Genomic DNA, 20,794 nt, shown 5'->3' on the forward strand with positions numbered 1-20,794 from the left:
TTACTTCATATATAAATACTAATTAATAGTATTTTCTTAAATCTAAAGAAAGTAATGATGTCAAGAAACTTTATATACCATTATATAAAAGCTTACTTATGAGCATAAATATATTTTCTAAATTTGTATTTTAAATTTTATATTTCTTATATTTGAATCATTTAAGCTAATCTATATAAATCTATATCTCTATTCAGAAAATTTATTTTCACATCAACTTAAAGTCATAAGCCGTCATGACGATCGTTAACGAGTTCATTTAAAAAACTAAAAAAAAATATCTCATTAGGATCGATATATTCCTTATGAGTAATTTTTAATCACAAGTTTAACCATTATATTGTTTAATATTATCCTTTGAGTCAAATTTATATAACATACTTTTTTTTATAATTATTAAGTAATTCAATGAATTATTAGACACCATTATGGTCTATTGATTTTAACTCTTTTTTCATTATATTATATCATCTTTTAGAATTGTTACTTTTCATATAAAAACAATCAAAGATCTTTTTTATTCGTATATCATAATCTAATTCCTATACATATATCACATAATAATAAAAAATAATAAGTTTTTTTTTTCTTTTTAGATCTTCTACAAGATTGTTTGTGACAATATTAATATCGTATAGGAGTTAATCAATATTTTTTTATTATTCACTTTTATCAATTCTTTTAGTGATTTGAGGAATAACAATCTCTTGAATATAAAATGATAAAGGAGTATCAACCTATATTTACTCAATATCATGGTTAAGTTTTGAGATTTTTACTTCTATTGATTTATTATTTTTTTAAGAATATTAAATTATAAAATTCAACTATCATTATAGTATGATTAGGTTAATAATAAATTAAATTATTTAATTTTATAATTAAGGATATAAGTTAAAAAATTAATTTTTAAAGGGCAAAATTATAATTTTATTTAGGAAATATAATGAAAATATTTGATTTATGAAAGGTATAATTAAAAAAATAAATTTAAGGACACAAAATTAAAATTATCTAATTTCTAAGTAATAAAAATATTATTTTAGTTAAAAATGGAACGAGCCCTAAAACATCTCTCAACCGCTACCAGTACATTTTGTTGAACCCATGCGTGTGGGTCTTATCGATGGTGCACCAGCCTTCTACCGCCTATGATAGTATGGTTATTCTCAGGCCGTTAACTAGCAACCTCACCATTGTCGATTGTGCACCGACTAGCAGCTTGATCGCGATCAACTCGACCTCCAACCGTCGTCCTCACCGTCAACGATGACAACACGCTCCATAGAGTTTTCCCCCACCAGCTACTATCGCATTGCATCGTCGCTGAGTACCATTGCCTTCGACATCCAATCGATGCTAGTCATAGCCAGCAAATGGCATGCACGCTAGTTTCGACAAGTTCACTTGATTTGCCTGGCATTATTTTGGGCAATGTCTTTTGATGTAAATTCTTGGTATGGCATTGGAAGTACTTGATATAGTGTGACTTTTGTGCAATCATCAAAGTTTGAGTTCCGAATATTCTCTTCAAGTAGAGAAAGAGCCCACATGATATACGATCTATTACGACTTGTGTGCCATTAGCTAGAGAAGTTGATGCTGTGCCATTTTTTCTGTTCGAGCTCACCTAATTACTTGCAAATTGTTCAGTGTCTACGTACTCCCAAGTATTACAACAATACATCAATGAACAACTAGTTCCCACATATCTTAAAATGAATAATAATATTTGAAGAGTTCATAGATCATCCTAGGTTCAAGAACGAAAGATCCAAGAAAGACTGGTTTATCAGCGGCTAATATTTAATATCAAAGAAAGATCCAAGTGCTTTGTGTACATGTCAGCATAACCAAGCGTCCACCTTAGCTAATAAACATCAAAAGCCCGAACAGTATAATTATAAAGACAGTCAACAACTGGCTCATGGTTAATACACGTGTAGAAGGCAAAGTGTCCACAGTAAATCTTGAAAGGTGATGTTGATCAGCACAATGAACACCAAGAATTATAACGAGATAACAAGGGCAACCGATCACACAGCAGGGGAGCGGAGGCATAGCATATATTCTTGGCTAATATACAAACAGCTACTGGGATGATTCGACCCAATATCATTTTTCATCTTTGTGGGCACTTCAATATCAGCAGCTTCAAATTGTAGCGACTCAGAAGTAGCTCCCCATTCATGACACAAGGGAAAAACCGTGCCAAGTTTACTCTCACTTCAGTTTATGGATTTCAACAGAGGAATGTAAAAGAGGTTGCGGCTATAATTGGCCCCTTTCCTCGCTGTCAAAATTAAAGGCCTCGATTCCTCTGAGTGTGGTCTCATAGTTCTTAATTGTAAATGAATTCCGTCCAGAAGTATGTTTGTGCTCTGCAGAACTAATTGGAGAGCTTTGCTGGGCACTTGACACCTTACGGAATGTCCCTGGACTGGCCTCTGCAGTACGACTACGAGTTTGATCTGCCTCACTGCCCAGGATGTCTCTGCTACTAGAAACAGCAGCTCGCCTTGATGATCCGCTTGACCGTCCCAAAAATGCTGAACTGGAAAACTAAGAGGCACCCGTTCGAGATCAGGAATTACACAAATTAATCAATATATGTATCACAAGGCTGTATTAGAAGAATCATGCATCTGGGGTTTCATGAATCACAAGAAATCTAAACTTTTGAAATCCCTTGACAAAGCTACAAGCAATCTAAAATCAATAAATATATCATCGATAACAAACTCAGTCATTGACTAAGGATGGATAATTTTACATGATCAACTAACCTTAATGAAAATTGAACACGTGTACCTCGCTTTAAAGTGTAGTAGAACAGATGATCAGCTTGAGACTGAACTTTGAAGCTAGAAGACCATTGTAAACTTTGAGCACCAACAGTAGTATAAAGAACATGGTAAGCTTGGACTTATCATTTCCACATAACAGCTGCACTTTCACAATCTTACTTCTATACAAGTATTTTTAACAATTCAAGTTCCTTAAAATCCATTTATGTCATGGTGAACTTTGATTACAAATTTCCCTGTAATAGTCAGAGTCACATGAGGCCATTATTTGATTTCCAGCAATTCAGCATGGTTCTCTGGACCTATAAATTACTCACAGAACCATGGGAAAAATGTGCATGCAGGCCTTTAATGCAGAAAGCAAGCATTACAGCTGTGATGGTGACAGAATGAAGGGAACCATCATACAATAAGGACATGGTAGAACAGGAGGAAGATTGACAAAGTATAAAGAATTAAGGAAATAAGAAGTTGGAGTAACCCAGAGAAACAGGTTGCATTTATGCAAACCGTGCACCTGGAGTAAGAACTAGAGGCTAGGAACAAAGCATAAGGATCAAAAAGAAAAAACCTAAAGAAAGACATAGCAAATTAAATTATAGAATCAAAAGCATAATAAAATCCTCACCAACATCATATAATCATAAAAAAATTCAGATGATACACAAAATAGCTAATCAACGTTCAGAGAACGTAAAGAACACTCATCATCACTTAATGTAAAGTTAACATGGCTTTGTCGTGCAGGTGGACCACATATGCAGACAACACAGTTATATGCACGTTTCCTTTATTCCTTTTTATTATTGTCATAATAAATGATCCATGACAATTTCTTTAAAAATACTAGACATTATTGACAACTTGCTGCTTGCCTACTTCTAACTTAAATAGGCTCTTAAAGAGTATAAATACCAAGCGGTACTTGGATAAATATTAAACATATGAATAGTATAAAAACTCTATCATAATTCTTATATAGATTATTGAGCTCTTTCAACCAAAAACTTCTAGATGAATTTTAGTTACACTCCTAGGATGTCTTCTGATCTTAATAATCCAAATAATGGAGCAACTACAAATGTAGTAAAACTAGGAAGTCAAAACTCTTAAAAGGATTTGAAAGCCAATCTAGATTAAAAAAAATCAAGTTAAAAGATATCTTAGACTTCTGCCAGACTCTAGATAAAACATATTGAAGACTTGGCACAAAAAATAGTTAAAATAACCTACAGTCTTTTGAGGAAGAAATGGTTTACATTAACCATATGATTCACAAAGGATGAAAACATTTAAGAAATAACAATAATAAGTCAAGGGAAATGTTCCCTTGCCCGAGCCTCACTTGCTAGGCATACATTTACATGTCATTTGCTAGATAGATAACAAGGCCTGACATTGAAGGCTTAAGATCGAGTTCAGACAATTATAATCTTATAAGTACTGTCAGATAAATAAACTCACAATAGCCTCTCTACTGAAGGATGGATCATTCCCCATAGGAGATTTCTGCTTTGATAAGCTGCCTACAGTTACAGCTGGTTGTGTAACTTGTCCACGATGAGAAGAGTCCATTGCCAACCAACCACTTGTCTGTCCTTCCTCACCACCTAAACACAATCTTAAAAAGGTAAACCTACAAGCTCTGAAAATGGGATAACTAAATTCTTTTCAATAAGCTAGCAATAGTAATGGATTATAAACAATTGTGCTTTGAGAGCTGTGCAGTATGGATATAATAACCAAAACAAAGGTGGACTCTAAGAGTTGACCAACCAATTAGCATAAGCCAATGAAACAGCCAAGTGCGAGAAAGGAAAATTAAAGAAACAAGCAATAGCTTCTTAGAAGATTAGAAATGGAGTCAATTATAAGCAATAATAAGCATCAAATCAACAGATATAAGAAATGATGAATGCAGAAATGAAATAGAGCAGATCACCTGACTGCCTATCATTGGCAATGGCAGGAACCAAGCCAGAGCTAGGTTCCGCACTTGAACCCTAAAAATAGTAGAAAAGCTTATCCACTTGTTCAGGAAGTAAAAAGGAATAAACTTATAAATAACTGCATTGGACTTAACAATAGCACGTGGAGGAGCACCAGACATCTGTGACTGCTGATACTTTAAAATGGTCCAGTCAAATACATAATCAAACTGGAAACCTGCAGACAATAGATTAAAAAAAAATGATTGTTACAATGGATTCACAAAGTCTTCACTTCCATTAGTCATGTCATCATTCCATAGAAGAAATTCTCGATCCTTGACATATATAGAAGGTGAACCAACCTTCATGGATGAAAAGGTCACGAAACAATCTCTTGAGATATCCGTAATCAGGCTTGTCCTCAAATCGTAGTGAACGACAATAATGGAAGTATGAGGCAAACTCTGATGGATATCCCCTACATAAAGCCTAAGGGAACAATAAATTTTCCATCATCAAAACCATCGGCAAAAGGAATAAAAGCCCAAAGACATGACATATATAAGAGCTTGCCTCAATTGACGTGGCAACTTTCTTTTCACTAATTTTTTCATACTTCTGCTTCTTGGTTCCTGCTTTCAGACCCTGCCATGGAAGGCTGAAAGCACAAAAAACAAAAAGAAAAACCACTAGTTGAAATACATTAGAAACTTAAAAAATGAATTAGGGTGAAATCCAAAAGACCATGCTGGAATCAGTGAGATGCACAATTGACATAAAGAACCAGTGAGATGCAAAAGAACAGACCTTCCTCTTAAAAAGTACATAAGAACATATCCAAGACATTCCAAATCATCCCTCCTGCTTTGTTCTTAGCAGAGGAAAAACAACAGTCAGAATCTAGATTCAAGAAAACCACACAATTTCAAAGACACAGAAGATACAGAAGATACTAGTAAAATAGCCAAAAACTAAAACTAATCAACTTATAAAAGCAGATGCTAATAGAATAAAGAAACAAGAAAACATTCGCATACCTATGCCAAGATGTGTGTTCACGCTTGCATACCTTGCTGTCCCAGTCAAGTTCTTGTTCTCTCTGTGAGTAGATTATAACACAAGAAAGAAAAAGAAGGTAACTTCTGATCAGAAATAGTACATTCAATATGATCTGAATAGCTCCTAAGCAATACCACATCAGTCATACTAATTCAATGATAAAGTTGACCAGAAGACTACGCTGGAACCAGTGAGATTCAAACTCCAGCTAAAAGAAGTTTTTTGACTTATAGAAAACCCCATCCGTGGAACTTGGATGATGTGCTTACTAATTTTAAAAAGAAAGGATAGTGTGAATGATACTGATCCAAAACTAAATCTTACACCATGTAATCCAAACACCTGATCTTGATTCAAACATACAAAAAGTTCGTGCTGTAAAAACGCAATGTACTTGGATGATGTTAAATTATGTATCAGGTCAAAATATTACAAATGAACATTTAAATTTGTTTCATCATAGGTACAGTAGTTAAATAAGCAGAAGTTCAAAAAAAGAAGTGATTTTCATTTATAGGTAATTTAGGTGCACTTGGTCATATTGACTAGTGTCAATTTTCCATTTAAGTGATTCATCATTAATCATGTTTGTGAAGCATCAAGGACTAACTTTATTGTCTCCTAGCTCTACATGTACAAGGAGCGGATAGTTTTACCGCATCCTAAATCAACATACTACACATCTAAATTAACACTATCTTCATTGGCCTCCATCTTGAAGACAATAGCCCAACTCATAGAAAATTATGTAGGAGAGATTTAAAAAGCTAAACTTACAAGTCTACCACTCGAACGTCGATGCAATAGCTAAAACAGAATACTTAAGCAAATTGCTTAGTCGATTGTATCTTACCTATATGGAATATGCTGATGAGTTGAAGTGTCCCTATACTTCTTGGCAAGGCCAAAATCAATAATATACACCTAGATGGAAATACAAAAGTCAACTCAGTAGAGCATAAGATGAACCCAATTATTAATTAATAAGCAGACAGTAAAAGTTCGAATTTTAGAAGCACACCTGATTAGCACGTCTACCAAGACCCATTAGAAAATTATCTGGTTTGATGTCTCGGTGCAAAAAGGACTTAGAATGCACAAACTCCACTCGATTAATCTGACACAGAAAATCATATTACATTAGATATGGCAAATTATAGCAATCAAAACAACCCCATTCAACAATGTTGGGCCTGTATGAAGATGCATAATTAGCATGGCAAAGTCGAAAGTATTATAAGCACATTATGGTAAACAAGGCAAAGATAAGGAGTAATTCAAGAAAAGACAACATTCATTTGATGACAAAATGAAGATTTGATGCATATGGAGTTGCTAGGAAACAAGAATATGATAGATATCCAATAAAGAGGAATTCTTTATATAATGGAAAAGGAAGAGTAGAAAAGACCTAAACATCAAGTGATAGCATCAGACATGCTAAAAAAAGGACTGTGGCGGAAGCTGCCAATAAGCGGGATTTGGTGATATGAAGGACACATCAAGCATATTCCCAATATTGAACAGCAGGATATCATGTCAATTCAGAAATGTGCATTACAGCAACAACATACCATTTGATCTGCAAGCATCAAAACAGTTTTTAGAGAGAGTTTTCTGCTGCAAAAGTTAAAAAGATCTTCAAGACTTGGTCCTAATAAGTCCATCACAAGCACATTATAGTCACCCTCAACACCGAACCATTTCACATTTGGAATTCCAGCTGCCAAAACAAATAAATAAAAGAAAACAACGCAGATTAAGAAAGTGAAACCAAACCACCAGACAATAAAAGGAATCAAAATTTTCATTACTTCCTCCTTGCAGAATCCTGTACAGCTTTGATTCATATAGCAATTGGGGATGCTTTGTCTTGACATTTTCCTGATAAATAGGAAAATTCATAGGGAAAAAAATTATTCAGACCATTGCAAGTATTAAGTTATTCAGAGGATAAAATTTTTAAACTTCAATCAAACTACATTAAATTTTAGCTGATACATAAGGGGGCCTTGTTAGATGAGACTCCCACCGATGCAGGATATGAGGACTCAACAGAAAATGAGTATCAACGACAGAGAAAAATATTCATTATACAGAGCAAACATAGAAGAATATGGTGAAATTACAGAAAGAACAGAAAAAAGCAAATGGAAAAGTGAACAGGGAGCTTCAAGCGATACTAGTAATGCTGCCAGATCGTAGCATGTTTAAAAAAAAACAGTCTGTAGCCAAGAATAAGCTGATGGACCAATCTAAATCATCTGTATACCAATCTATCATGTCGATCTAACTGAACACCTTAGCAACTGAAAATTTCGAACAGAAAGACGTACTCCCGGCAGCAAATAGATGAGACTACAAGCTACACTCACGAGTTTAATTGCGACTTCCTCGTTCGTTTGGATATTTGTACCTGCAACCAAGACGACAACCACAAACATCCCCGAGGAGCAAATTTTAGAGTTCCTGCAACAGAAAAACTACAGAGAATAGCTCTGAACCGAAGCAATCAAGAGGAGAAAGCTACTACACACCTAAATAGATCTCCCCAAAGGACCCGCTCCCGATCTTGCGACCGAGGCGGAATTTGTTCCCAACGCGAGGTTCCATCCGACGACCACAGTCACAAGCAGGAGACTCACCCAAATCGAGCTGAGTTGTAACCCGAGCAGCAAAACTCGTAACAGAATCCCCCCTCCGCCGCCGATGTCGCGAAGCAGCACTACCGGTTCACCCGAGGCCAGAAGAAAATCCCAATAAATCGACGACGCGGAGACAAGAAACGAGATCGGCACCCATCAATCGATGGCAGCATAGATGGAATCTGAGGTCGATCGGAGCCGTAGGGTCTCCAAATCAAACGAAATCGCTCCACTAATTAGGGTTTCAGCGGGATCGGGAAGCGGAAGGGAATCCCCAGTCGAGGACGCTTTGATCCAATATAGGCCGCGGTTGCGATAACGGACAGGACACTACACGAGTCCTGTCTCCGTCTCGTGAGGGTAGATAGATATCCATTGATAGCCTGCGACGGGAGGAGGGGGTTCGCAACTGTCGCGTGTTCTGCAGTATAATTATTTCTCAGAACTCGTTTCCCAGATTAATTTTGAAATATTTCTGAGATTATAATTTAAATAGTTTTAGAATTTTTAAATTTGAATTATAATAATAAAAAGGTTGAATTCTGGTAGGATATCAAATGATCAATCTTATAGATTTTGTTTATTTTTTAGTTAACATTATCTCATTAAATTATGTGATATGTATGTAATTTCTGCTACAAACTTTAAATTTCAGTACTTAGACAGTAATATGAAGTAATTAAATAAATCTAATTCTTCAACATGCTCTTTCGAAATGTGTAGGTTTCCATTCATAAATCATATCATGGAGAGGGGAAATGAATGGGCAAAGGGTGAGCTCATGTATACATCAGAAAGCAAAGACCACTACCAAGTGTAACCATACGCACAAAAAAGTCACCAATTTGTTGTCATAATGTGTGCCCATATGCATCGCAAATAAGATGGATAAAATCATGTTACCATACTACTTGACTGTTCTATTTAATACAAGGACGATCAACTCCTATTAAGATGTAATTTTGGAGGTCAAGGATGTGCCCTGCTGCTCAAAGATCAAGCTGAAACAATATAATTTTAATATTCCAATCATTTTAAAGAAGGTAATGCAATCTGTAAAGGTCACTTGAATAAACGGATGCTATTTGATTATTGCATTTCCACGGTCGGTCGGAGCTTTCCGATATGTTTAAATTGGTCAAAGTTGAGGAAATTACAAAACTTGGGATATTCTTTGACTAGTTGGGAACACGATATAGCTTGCCAAAGACATGTAAGACAGCAACGATAGCAATAAACCCAATGCTCATGATGAGGACGGTGTTGGGTGACATTTTGCGGCCGGCTGTCTCATCTGTGTAGAACTGGAGCATCGTATTGGCACCTGCAGCTGCAGCTGCACCACCCGTCCTCCTCCTCCGTATGCTTGCAGCTGCTGCCGCGCTGCCCCTAGCTGGTGCTTCGCCATTAGCCACCATCTTTACTCGGATATCTAGAAAATGGATAATAATGTAAGACCGAGAAAGAATATAAATCATTCTATTTGGGAAGGATATAATATTTTTTATTTTTGTTCCGATTGTGCAAATCGGTTTATTTGTGTTGTTGACATAGTGACTTGCAACATTATTGCAGAAAAGGATATCCAGGTAGCCACATCTACACCAGTAATTGGAAAGACAAGTGAACTATCACCAAATCCAAGTTGATTAGTTCCTTTGTGCAAGCTATGATTGTCAGTGAGCTTCACACTACTATACTTTATGTTCTGGTTCTGGTAACATCGTACACTAGACCAGTATATTGACGCTGGGCACTGTAACAAATTGTCTAACTCATAAAAAACTAAAGCGTTTGCTTACTAAGATATGGATAGCAGCAACAGTTAACATTCCACCAGCTAAAAGAATTGGAACTAACATAAGGTAACGATTCGATTGAATGGAATTACTACTGGGGATCTTAAGCAGGCATGATATAGTGTAATTACGTAAAATATAGAATCTCGTATCAAACTTACAACAGGTAAATTTATCAAGCACACCAAGATTCCTTTAATCGCTAGTGTGGTTCCTTAGGGAGGAATATAAGATATATAAAATAGAAGTTTAAATGACAAACACAAAGAATTAAGTTATATAACTCAGACAGCCAGGATTTATATTAATTTGGATTTATACCCCCTAATATTGGCCAGACAGTAACACTGGCATTAGAAGCTGAGAAATTGAAAACTGCACACATAAAGATGGTAACTCACAGGAAATTGAGCAAATCAACTAAGCAAATATCTAGTTCAACTTGTAAAGAAGTTCAATGTATTAGTACATTATCAGGCGTATCACGTGTACCGAAACCTTAAAGAAGATGAGCAGTTTAACTAGAATTGTGAAATACAAACTACAACGATAGAATTGTGTACAATGCCTAATCTGTAACATGCAAAAAGATGATAGAGAAACTGCATTGCACATAGACATTTAAGTAAAAGCAAACATTATTAGAAGATAGCTCGATCTGCTTCTCCCTCAGTTAGACAATTATTATAAATAATCAAAGTTTTTGTCATAATTGTAACGTCCAATTGACGAGGAAGATAAATTATTAGAGTACTACTCTCTGTGAGCAAAGAGGCCAAACGAAACATACTGTTAAAGAAATTTGTGGGATGCATTAAAAGAAGGTCAATTCTCTGTTGATCCTCGGCACAAGGCCTTCGATTGCAATAACACAAGTGATAGATAGGCTATACTCAACTTGCCACTTCCTAATTGTGTGCGTATTATCAAAATTAATTACATATGCGAGAAAAATACTGAAAAAAAATCAACTTGCAACTCTTAACCAAAAAAAAACTTATTATAATATTCTTGAAATTAACAATCCTTTCGATATTAACAAAAAAACAATTCCTTCAATATTTCTTGGTTTCTAACATGATTAATCTTAACTGGGCCAAGAACGGATTCCCATCTCCATCTGAAAGCAGAAATCAAAGAAAAAAATTTAGAGGAAAAAAATCCCACGAAACAGTATCAACGCCCACGAATCAGGAAGCAGATCTGCTAATCAAATACCAAGAGTTTCAGATCTCTACGCCCCGTACCACGGAGTCGAAATTTGCCGTAAATCTAAAGAAGAAAAGGAAAACCAAACAGATCTGGCAGTCAAACGAGAGAAGAAATAGATACGAGGCCAAATAAGCACCTTCGACAGGTTAAAGAGGACAAAGGGAGAGGGAATAAAGAGATAAAGAACGCAGCGATTAAGCGATGACGTGAACTTGATCTGCCCCTAGACGAAACCCAGTGCCACCGATCGGTTGATGAGCGAAAACAAGATGGCGATTTGTCGGGAATGAGCAATCAATCGGTCGAAGATATCAGAAAAACGAGAGAGACGCACCTGAAGGAGAACTGCTCGGCGAGGCGCGACTCGATTCCTCTGCAGGATCCACAAGACGGGAGGCGGCGCAACTCGGTTCCTACTCTGCTGGCTCTAAACAAGAGGACGTGCATCCCGTGTAGGCAAATAATACGTTACACGTAGCTGCCCGGCCCGGCCCGTTAAATAAGCCCGTGACACTAAAAACTTTCTACAATAAAAAATATATATTTTAATTATTAATAGTTGATCGATCTTTTGCATTGAAACAACTTATGACACATCGATATGATTGATATATGCTGTCATCATACGTCTCCTTCCTCTTTGATGAGTGAGTATTTGTTGCAGTGTTTTTGTTGTTTTATTCATGCATAGGGACAGTATTACTCTATCCAAATTATATAGAACTCCGGTCCGATCATATCGGGCCGGTCTAATTTCAGTTCATCAAGGTTTATTTCGTGAGCGTCTCATGTAAATATAAGCTAACCCAGCGGCCCATTCGCGCTCGCTTTGTTCGGTGGCTTGCATCTCACGCCCACGGCTTCCTCTTCCTCTCCCTCTCCTCTCGTATCCGGAAGGAAACCCTAAGTTCGCATTCCTCTGCACCTCCGCGACGATGGTGTTCTACATCCTCGACTTCACTGCGGAGCTCGAGAACCTTACCAACCTCCAGCAGCGGGGAGGCTGCAGCGATCCCAATTACACATATTACTTCAAGGTCTCCGCTACTCTCCTCCTTGGTTGACCCCTTGTAGTTCCGATCTCGCTGGTTTTGGATCGAATATAAGGGATTTTTTGCTATTATTGAGATCAGGTGAAGTGCGAGAACTGTGGGGAGATCAGCCAGAAGGAGACCTGCGTGGTGCTGTCTGAATCGGTCCCGCTCCCCAATGGAAGGGGTACCGCCAATCTCGTGCAGAAGGTACATCGTCTTCCTTCGATGCCTTCCATTTTCTTCTTTGATTGTGGAAATTGTGGATTTCCAAGTTTGCATGTACTGTAGTTGTGATGCATATGCAACTTGTATCTCCTTTCTTCCTCAACAGCTGTGTGGACGATACATGCTTCTGAATAAATCATCAGTCAAAGTTAAAGCAACATCATTGGGTTCGATGGTCAACCGGAAAAATGCCCGGTAAAACTCAGGGCAGAGTTTCTTCTTGTACATCTTAGGGAGTCTAGGATTTATTTTCCGTTATGCATAGACATCTATATTCGTTGGCTTTGAAGCACAATTATCATATTCCATTGTTCTCTCAATGTGATCATGCAAAGTCCGTGAAGCATTTTGTGACGTGTGGTCAGTGTAATAAATTGTCATGTTTCTGTTAGGTTCGCCTATATTAATATTGTCCTATTCTAATTAATATATGTTGGATAATTTCAAAGCAGTAATTTTGGGTACGTTTTCTTGAATTTGTGAGTCATATTTTGGCTTTATGATTTGATGTGGTTGAGAAGCCATATAATGAGCATGGTTCCGTTTATGACTAATCTCAAGTTATTACTTGGTTTTGTTTGTTTTAGCTCTGTCTCACCTGTTGGATTAGTTAAAATCTCCTCTTTTGGCAACTAGATAATGGCAGTAGATATGGTTCTAGGCTAAACATGCCTTCATGTTTATTCTAGTATTTATTTTCAGGGATGCTGCCTAGAATATTGCTTTGAAAATTATTTTCTGAGCACCATCACGCTGGCTTGCTTTCTTATGCTTAGTGCTAAGCTCTTTGCTGGGTACTAGCTTTCTTTCCTGTGGAGAATACAACATAGAGAACATCTATAAATTTGTCTTTTTGTTTCTCCCAGTGAAGCATGTGGCGTGGTACTGTTTCTCTTGATGGAATTATGTTGCCAACTTACTCTAGGAGGGTAGGAAGTCATGGAACAGGCAAGGGATGAAGTGAAACTCTAGAAGACTTTTAATTTGATTATTTTACATAAGAAAAATACTAAGCTTCATGCTATGTTAGAAGACTACATTATGCAGTAAATCGTTTCGATGATAGCTAAATTTTTTAGATAAATTAAAAATTCATTTTTCTTCTTTGGTATAGCTTTTCCAACTGAATTAATATTTTCTTTGATATATGCAATAATTTCTTGTAAAATTTGGCTTGCATGTTTTGATCAGGAGAGTTCATTTGGACTGAGAGTCAGTTTCTGAAGGAAAGGCACTCTAGCAAGTCCTTGAGGCATCTAGTAGCAGAAAAAAAATGTTTTACAATATGAAGAGGAAACATGGCAAAAAAAAAAAGACTGCAAAGCTTTGAATGAAACCACTGAACTACTAAATGTGATGATTGAGAATAAGGCTTTGGTAAAGTTGACTGCAGAGTTAAATGATAATTATTCAATTTTGCATACAGCTTAATTAAAAAAAGGGGTATCTTGCCGCTAAGAGATTCCTTTAAAGAAACTAGTAGTGATGATTTTTCTAAGCACAAAGGTGACACCTTCCACCACTGGAGTGAAAAAAAAGTTTTCAGCCAAAACACCATATAAGCTTCCCTTTCCATAGCCTTGTTTATCTCTCTAGATATATAAGCTCATTTCATATTAAGCTAGTAAGTATAACAGGTTCATCTTCATTGTTATTGTCACCTTGTGGACTTCTATACTCATTTGTTTCTGGATGATAGTCCATACAATAGATATGATGTGTTACTGTAATATGAAATGTTAACCCACAATAGTTCTCAGTCATCCTTGTTTTAGTTCATGGGCAAACTTTAGAAACTTTACTTTTCCTGTAAAATGAAATTTCCTTTGCAGGAAATCTTACTCTGAGCAAATTTTGATGTCCGTAAGAAGGCAACTTGTGGAGTTGTGTTCATGTTACATGTTCACTGGAAATTTGTTGTGATGTAATAAGGGTCACATTTTCCTCTTCCGATGAATGAACTTTTTTCTAGATGCATTGACAAGCACACAACAAGTGAGCAATTGGCACATTGCATCAGCATTTTCTAGAATTTGGAGTGGTGCAACAAATGAAGATGAAATTAAGCAGTACCAAAAAATCATGCTAATGTGATTTGGTTATGTTATGGCTGCTCACTTGTTATTGATTGCTTTATTATTGAGTGCTAGTATGATGTATGACCTATGATTAATATGTTGTTTCAGAGCAAAATTCTGGTATAACTCGTGTCTTAACTTAATTTGAAATATTACACATGCCTTTCATGCCTTAATAATTTCGATATGCAATTCCAGCTTACAGTAACCAATTTGATTGTCTTGCAGTGCAAGCTTTGTGGGAGAGAAGGAACAATTCAGATGGTTCCTGGACATGGTGAACCATTGACAATTGAACGTAGCCATGCTGGGATCAGGTCCAAATTGATGGTCTTTGACTGCAGGGGCTTTGAACCTGTTAACTTCTCTTTTGAAAATGGATGGAAAGCAGAATCTGTGAGTATCCCTGGTTTCTAATATTTTGCAGAAATTGTGCTCGAGCCCTTAATTTTCTGGCTCCTTGTTTAATAGCTTTGGACTCTGCACCTTTGTGATCAATGCCTTGTTTAATTTTCTGGCTCTTTGTTTTGAAAATTCTAGTGGCCTCTTGCTAATGCTAGTGTGTATACTGCCAACAAAAAGTTATGAGCTTCTTTTTGGATTCCTTCTTTAGAAGGAAAAATGTTAACAATTCTGTCTTGAATATGGTTCCTCACACAATAAATAGGTGACATGCTGTATCTAGTTTGTAAGCCCTGCTTAATGAGAATACTGACCTAGTTTTTGGTTTGCTGCCCTATTTTGCTGTCAGAAAACAGTTATCATCTACCAAATCTGTAACCATGAAAATTGACACATGAAAGCTTCCTGCATCAACATCAGTGCTTTCTTTTTCTTTGTTTCATCAACTTAAATAAATAATATGTTCATTTGTATAAATTATCAATTTCATGTTATATACAGGAATTCAGGAATTCAGGAATTCTAACATCATTAGATTATGGAAATCATACATTTCTTCCCCCTTATAGCTTATCAAGTTTTTTTTTTTTTTGTAACTTGGAAGAAGTTTTCATTACATTAAACAGTGTACAAAATGCTTAAACATGGACTCGAACCTAAACCCCATTACTTATGCCAATAATACATTAACCACTGGAATATCTTAGCAAAGACTAATCTCAATAGAGACTATCAAGGTTCATCTAGATGACAGTTCATTTCATCGAGGTTCATCTGGATGATGGTGCTTTTCATCAAGGTTCATATGGATGACAGTGCTTTTCATCAAGGTTCATTTGGATGACGGTGCTTTTCATCAAGGTTCATCTAGATAATGGTTCTTTTCATCAAGGTTCATCTAGACGATGGTGCTTTTCAATTTTCAAAGATATAATTATATAAAAAGTAATTTGTATTTTTTTAATAAGAAGAGAGAATTAATAAATTCTCAATAAAGGAAAACTCTTCTTATAATCAATAATCCATGAAGGTCTGGGTTATATGGTATTGCACCTCTCTCTCTCTCTCTATATATATATATATACACATATATATATGTGTATATGTATATGTATATATATATACATATATATATGTATATATATGTATACGTATATATATGTATACGTATATATATGTATATGTATATACATATGTATATGTATATATAAAATTTTTAAAAAAGACTTCTAGAATGTGCTCCACAATTTCAGACTACTCATTCAAGATTGAGTAGTCTGAAATTGTGGAGCACATTCTAGAAGTCTTTTTTAAAAATTGTCTATTGCTCGAGTCCCTGTACATGATATGCAACGACATTGACATACTAGACATCCACTCCTACAATCTCCACCGTTTAATATTCTGGTCCGAAAAAATAGTCCATCTTCTAGGTATCAATGCACTTAATCTACGGACTCTTTGGGTCTATGTTAGTGAGTAGCTAAAAGGCTTACTCATTGAAGCACACAAGGTCCACCGTCCAGGAGACCTATCTGGACTTGCTCTCTTCGCCTCCTCCTGGTCTTCAGAAATTTTAACTTGCCGTGAAGGGCATGTCTTGTCTTCAGAATTTTTAACTTGCCGTTCTTACTGTGGTCTAACTGAACTGTGGATTCTATCTTATGATACAAAATTCTGAGATACTTCAAGGTTGATTGCCAATTATTGTTTTGCTGTCAGTTTCTCTTCTAAACCATTCTTGCACTACAAAATGGTCCTTCTAGAGATATTTTTGGAAACACATCCTCTTAAATAATTAAAACTTTTGAGTAAATTTACTATTGAAAAGCAGAGCACTCCTGTTTTGTAGAACACTTTTCTAGCTTAGCAGTTAGCCCATACCCTCTTTAAGTACTACACCACGTACATTGTCACAAGACTGATGTCTTTTATGAATGTCACACAAATTAACATGGCAGCAATTATATTTTTTTGCACATTTATGCCTTTGTAATTCTGAACTTCACATCCCCATGCAACAGCTTTTGTGATGTGAATATAAATTTTCAAGGATCAGTTTGGATGGTGCAAACCAAAATTTAATCTTGGAATAAGAGATGATCAGACAACTTCATATCCAAAGATGGCTTAAAAAATAGGTTAGTTGTTATACTTTCTGCAACTGGAAGGATAGCATCTGGAAACTTATTCCCTACAAGCTAACATTTTCTGGAAACTGTTGATGGAAATTATTTCACTGGCCTTCCTTTAGGAACAAACTGGTAGAGATACATATGTAAAACAGGGATACAATCAGAATGTTCCAAAGTTATCAGCCATAACTATCATTACAGACTAGTTGGTATATAATTTTTTTTCTTTTTCGCTGAATGTATGTTTCTCTCTGTATATTGACTGGTTTTTTAATTATAGGCAAGCCGCCCCAAACATAATTTGCAAAATCATTTCTAGTTATATTTTTAATGAGAATTAGCATATTCTTATCCATATCAAAGATAATGAATTCTTTAGGTTTTTTCAATATAAACATAAGCTAGCAAAAACGTTTTTATTCTTTTTAATGAAAGTTTGTAGGTTACTAGGTTTATATCCATAATGAGCTTTAGACTTCCCCCTTCAGTTAGAGCTCTTTGTTACACTTTCTTTTGGAGTTTGGAAGTTGGTATATTCTGAAAAGTAACTTCTATGAGCTGCTAGAACCAAAGTTCGTCGTACCACAGTGTTCCTCTTAGTATGGAAATATGTATCGATCTGACAAGAGACCGGTATGAGCGGTATATCGGTATGCTTCCATGTATCATGTGTCGGTATGTTTGGTATGGCTTGGTATAGCTCGGTACGTACTGTACTAATAGTTGGTCGATATATTGGTACGGACCAGTAAGGCAAACCATGTCTAGAAGACTAGAATAACCCCTGAAATGTCATAGTTTCTTGTAGCTCAACTTATAAGCTTTCGCTCTTGTTTGTTTTTGACATTTTTATTGATGAGACTGCCCTCTGTTCAGTATTACCTTAAAGTCAAGGTGTCAATTAGACTCGTGGGTATGGGTACCCATGGGGATCCATCCCTTGTGTGGATGAGAATGGGGATTGGGATAGTTTCTATTACCTGCGTGGATATGTGGTGGGGACAGGTAGTACACTCCCCACCCCGCCCTTGTACCCATCCCCACCCTATCAATATGTGGGCCTATATGTTGGACTCGGACACCTGACCCAGCACCTGACCCGCCTGATTCAAATCAGGCTGGGTCATGTTGATTGCGAATTAATTGCAAGCAATTTGGTTCAGATAAAACAATATCAACATTCAATTGTAACACCTCTCTCCCCACGGCTTGCATGTTGGAGGAACGGATTCAACATTTAACAATTGTTATTATTTTGTAATTGTTAATTAATTTGAATTAATTAGGAGAATATTGAAAACCTATAGGTTCCCCGTCCTGCCCCCACCCTGTTTAAATGGGGAATAGGGTGAGGATGGGGGATGATGAGACGGGGATGAGGAGCACTTCCTGCCCCGCCTTGCTTGTTGAGAGTCCTGTTCCTGTGCTGTAGTACCCTCGTAAGTGTTATTTCATAAATTTGTTAGATGACCTGCTTCTCTCGGTAAAAGTTGCTAGTCTCTTCATTTATAAATTGACCTCTGTTAAGGAACCAATTTGTTGTGCTTCTTTATGATTTTCTATATTGGGTGAAGTTTACAATGTATGCCATGTGCTATATATATGTGGGTTTAAGGTTCTAATTTTTTGACCTGATAATCTTTATTCTTTAGCTGAGTGGTACAAGCTTTGAGGTCGATTTGTCTGAGGGTGAGTTTGCAGATTATGATGAGAAAGGAGAATGCCCCGTTGGCATAACCAATCTTCAAGCATCTTTTAGAGTGGTAAGCTTGACAGGATCAATTATCTTGACATCATCTGCATCCTAGGCTGATAATCAGTATATTCTGTTCTTGTTAGTCTGGTTTCAAATACTTGTTGGTTTACAATGTTTTGATGATGCATATGATGGAATACTTTCAGGCAAAAAAGCAAGAGCGTGCAGGGAAGACAACCTTTGTTTGATGTCAGCATATCCAGAATCAAGAATCTGCAAGATGTAGAAAAGTATGGTTTCATTGTGTTTAACTTCTACTGCTTAATGATTGCCTTGTTCTCATCATTATGATGATAATCACGGGTAAATGTCCTTTCTGCATTCTCATTTCCTCGTTGGACCATGTTATAAACTCTGGCTGAAATACTTTTGTGTGCAAAAGCATGTATGTTTGGGCGCAGTAACATGACACTAGAACTCTGGGCATGGTATTGGAGACTCTTCTTTCTTTACTAATTTTGATGGACATTTCAGGAATTGAGCGGGAATTTACTTATGCTATAGCATCAACCATAGCAGAGACATTGTTCATGGATGAACTGATTATATGGAACATAATTGTTTACGTTGATCGCACTTGTGATACTCTCGTGTACATACTGTTTGGAATCAATGTGATTTGTCAGCAGTTGCTGCACTTGTGATCTTCTAATGTGTGCCAACGATTTCGTAGTCAATCAGCCGGCTATAAGATTAATGTGATACATGTATTTTATACTTGAGCATGATTCAAGGATACTGCCACTTGCATTACTAGGTTGGGGCACCCAAAGTTCAATATCTGTATGTGTTCTAAGCAGGTCATATTACCTTAAATCTGCTAGGAGAAGGCATTCGATTTCTACGCCTTTAGCCTTTCAATTTGTTTATTTTTAAGGACGAGATTTCTGAGCATGATTTTTTTTTCTCTCTTTTTAGCTTTTATGTTGATCACACTACTTTTGTTCTTTCAATATAATCTACACATCCCTTTGCCCTCTTGCCTATCTTTTGTGATCGGTCTTGTCTATCTTATAATTTTACGTCAGTCTCCTTCTTCTGTCTTTTTCTAATTATCTTATGTCTATGATAATTTTAATTTTATTTATATTTGATTTTTTTATTATATAAAAATTTATAATTATTAATTAAATTTAATAATAATTTTATTTTTAAAATTAAAAAAATAATTAAAAAAAAACGAAAATTCATAAATGTTTGTATCTGCTATTTGCTGTGCTATGTTTGATGGGGATGTACTGCTATCTGCTGTGCTATGTTTGTATCTTCCACTCCGATGTAGCAACCCTAAGCTTCCCCTTGTTCTGCATAAACTTGTATCTGAACCACTGTTCATACTTCAAGAAACATTGAGATAGTGAGAGCCATTTCCACAGCAGCCGACGTCCATATTAACGAACAAATGCAGAGAGAGAGAGAGAGAGAGAGAGAGGTGTAGAATAACATAAGATGTTGATGGTGTACTTGTGGTGGAAACAGAAGGACGAAGAGAGTTCAGTTAACACATCTCTGGCCTCCTTCTCATTGCATGTAACGTTGGATTAGCCGAAGAATTGGTTTAACTGTATCATTTGAGGAAGGCAAGTTTAGGAATCATTTGTGGTTCTTCAAGAGGAGGAGGGTTTTTGTGACAGTGCTGCTAATGGCAACCGCAAGCACGCGCGCGCACACAGGTTTTCTTTCGCTGCAACTAAAGACCTCAAAAATGGCA

At 36.2% G+C, this 20,794-nt stretch overlaps 3 protein-coding genes across 4 annotated transcripts; 1 reads left to right on the forward strand and 2 right to left on the reverse strand.

The window, feature by feature from the left end:
• Nucleotides 1-1,773: 1,773 nt before the first annotated feature.
• LOC103992707 (casein kinase 1-like protein 2) lies at nt 1,774-8,872 on the reverse strand. Of its 2 annotated transcripts, none has more exons than XM_009412519.3 (14): nt 8,335-8,872; nt 8,173-8,213; nt 7,612-7,681; nt 7,372-7,520; nt 6,819-6,914; nt 6,651-6,721; nt 5,776-5,837; nt 5,546-5,609; nt 5,312-5,396; nt 5,101-5,227; nt 4,891-4,973; nt 4,750-4,810; nt 4,272-4,417; nt 1,774-2,562 (listed from the first exon to the last, which is right to left on the reverse strand). In XM_009412519.3, exons 1-14 carry the CDS (start codon nt 8,408-8,410, stop codon nt 2,272-2,274), a joined length of 1,422 nt encoding a protein of 473 aa, XP_009410794.2. In that variant the 5' UTR covers nt 8,411-8,872; the 3' UTR covers nt 1,774-2,271. The 2 variants fall into 2 exon arrangements, with proteins under 2 accessions (XP_009410794.2, XP_065016090.1); XM_065160018.1 differs by having other exon boundaries at nt 1,774-2,554; nt 8,335-8,561.
• A 636-nt stretch (nt 8,873-9,508) lies between these two features.
• Nucleotides 9,509-11,932, reverse strand: LOC135643721 (protein transport protein Sec61 subunit beta-like). The gene is made up of 2 exons (XM_065161045.1): nt 11,788-11,932; nt 9,509-9,874 (listed from the first exon to the last, which is right to left on the reverse strand). Exon 2 carries the CDS (start codon nt 9,858-9,860, stop codon nt 9,621-9,623), a length of 240 nt encoding a protein of 79 aa, XP_065017117.1. The 5' UTR covers nt 9,861-9,874; nt 11,788-11,932; the 3' UTR covers nt 9,509-9,620.
• A 332-nt stretch (nt 11,933-12,264) lies between these two features.
• Nucleotides 12,265-19,560, forward strand: LOC135585346 (uncharacterized). The gene is made up of 5 exons (XM_009412521.3): nt 12,265-12,490; nt 12,587-12,694; nt 15,019-15,186; nt 18,980-19,090; nt 19,230-19,560. The coding sequence occupies exons 1-5, from the start codon at nt 12,389-12,391 to the stop codon at nt 19,269-19,271; spliced, it is 531 nt and encodes a 176-aa protein (XP_009410796.2). The 5' UTR covers nt 12,265-12,388; the 3' UTR covers nt 19,272-19,560.
• The last annotated feature ends 1,234 nt before the right edge of the window (nt 19,561-20,794 follow it).

The sequence above is a fragment of the Musa acuminata genome, chromosome BXJ3-7 (genome assembly GCF_036884655.1).
Source record: "Musa acuminata AAA Group cultivar baxijiao chromosome BXJ3-7, Cavendish_Baxijiao_AAA, whole genome shotgun sequence".
Taxonomy (NCBI): Eukaryota; Viridiplantae; Streptophyta; class Magnoliopsida; order Zingiberales; family Musaceae; genus Musa; species Musa acuminata.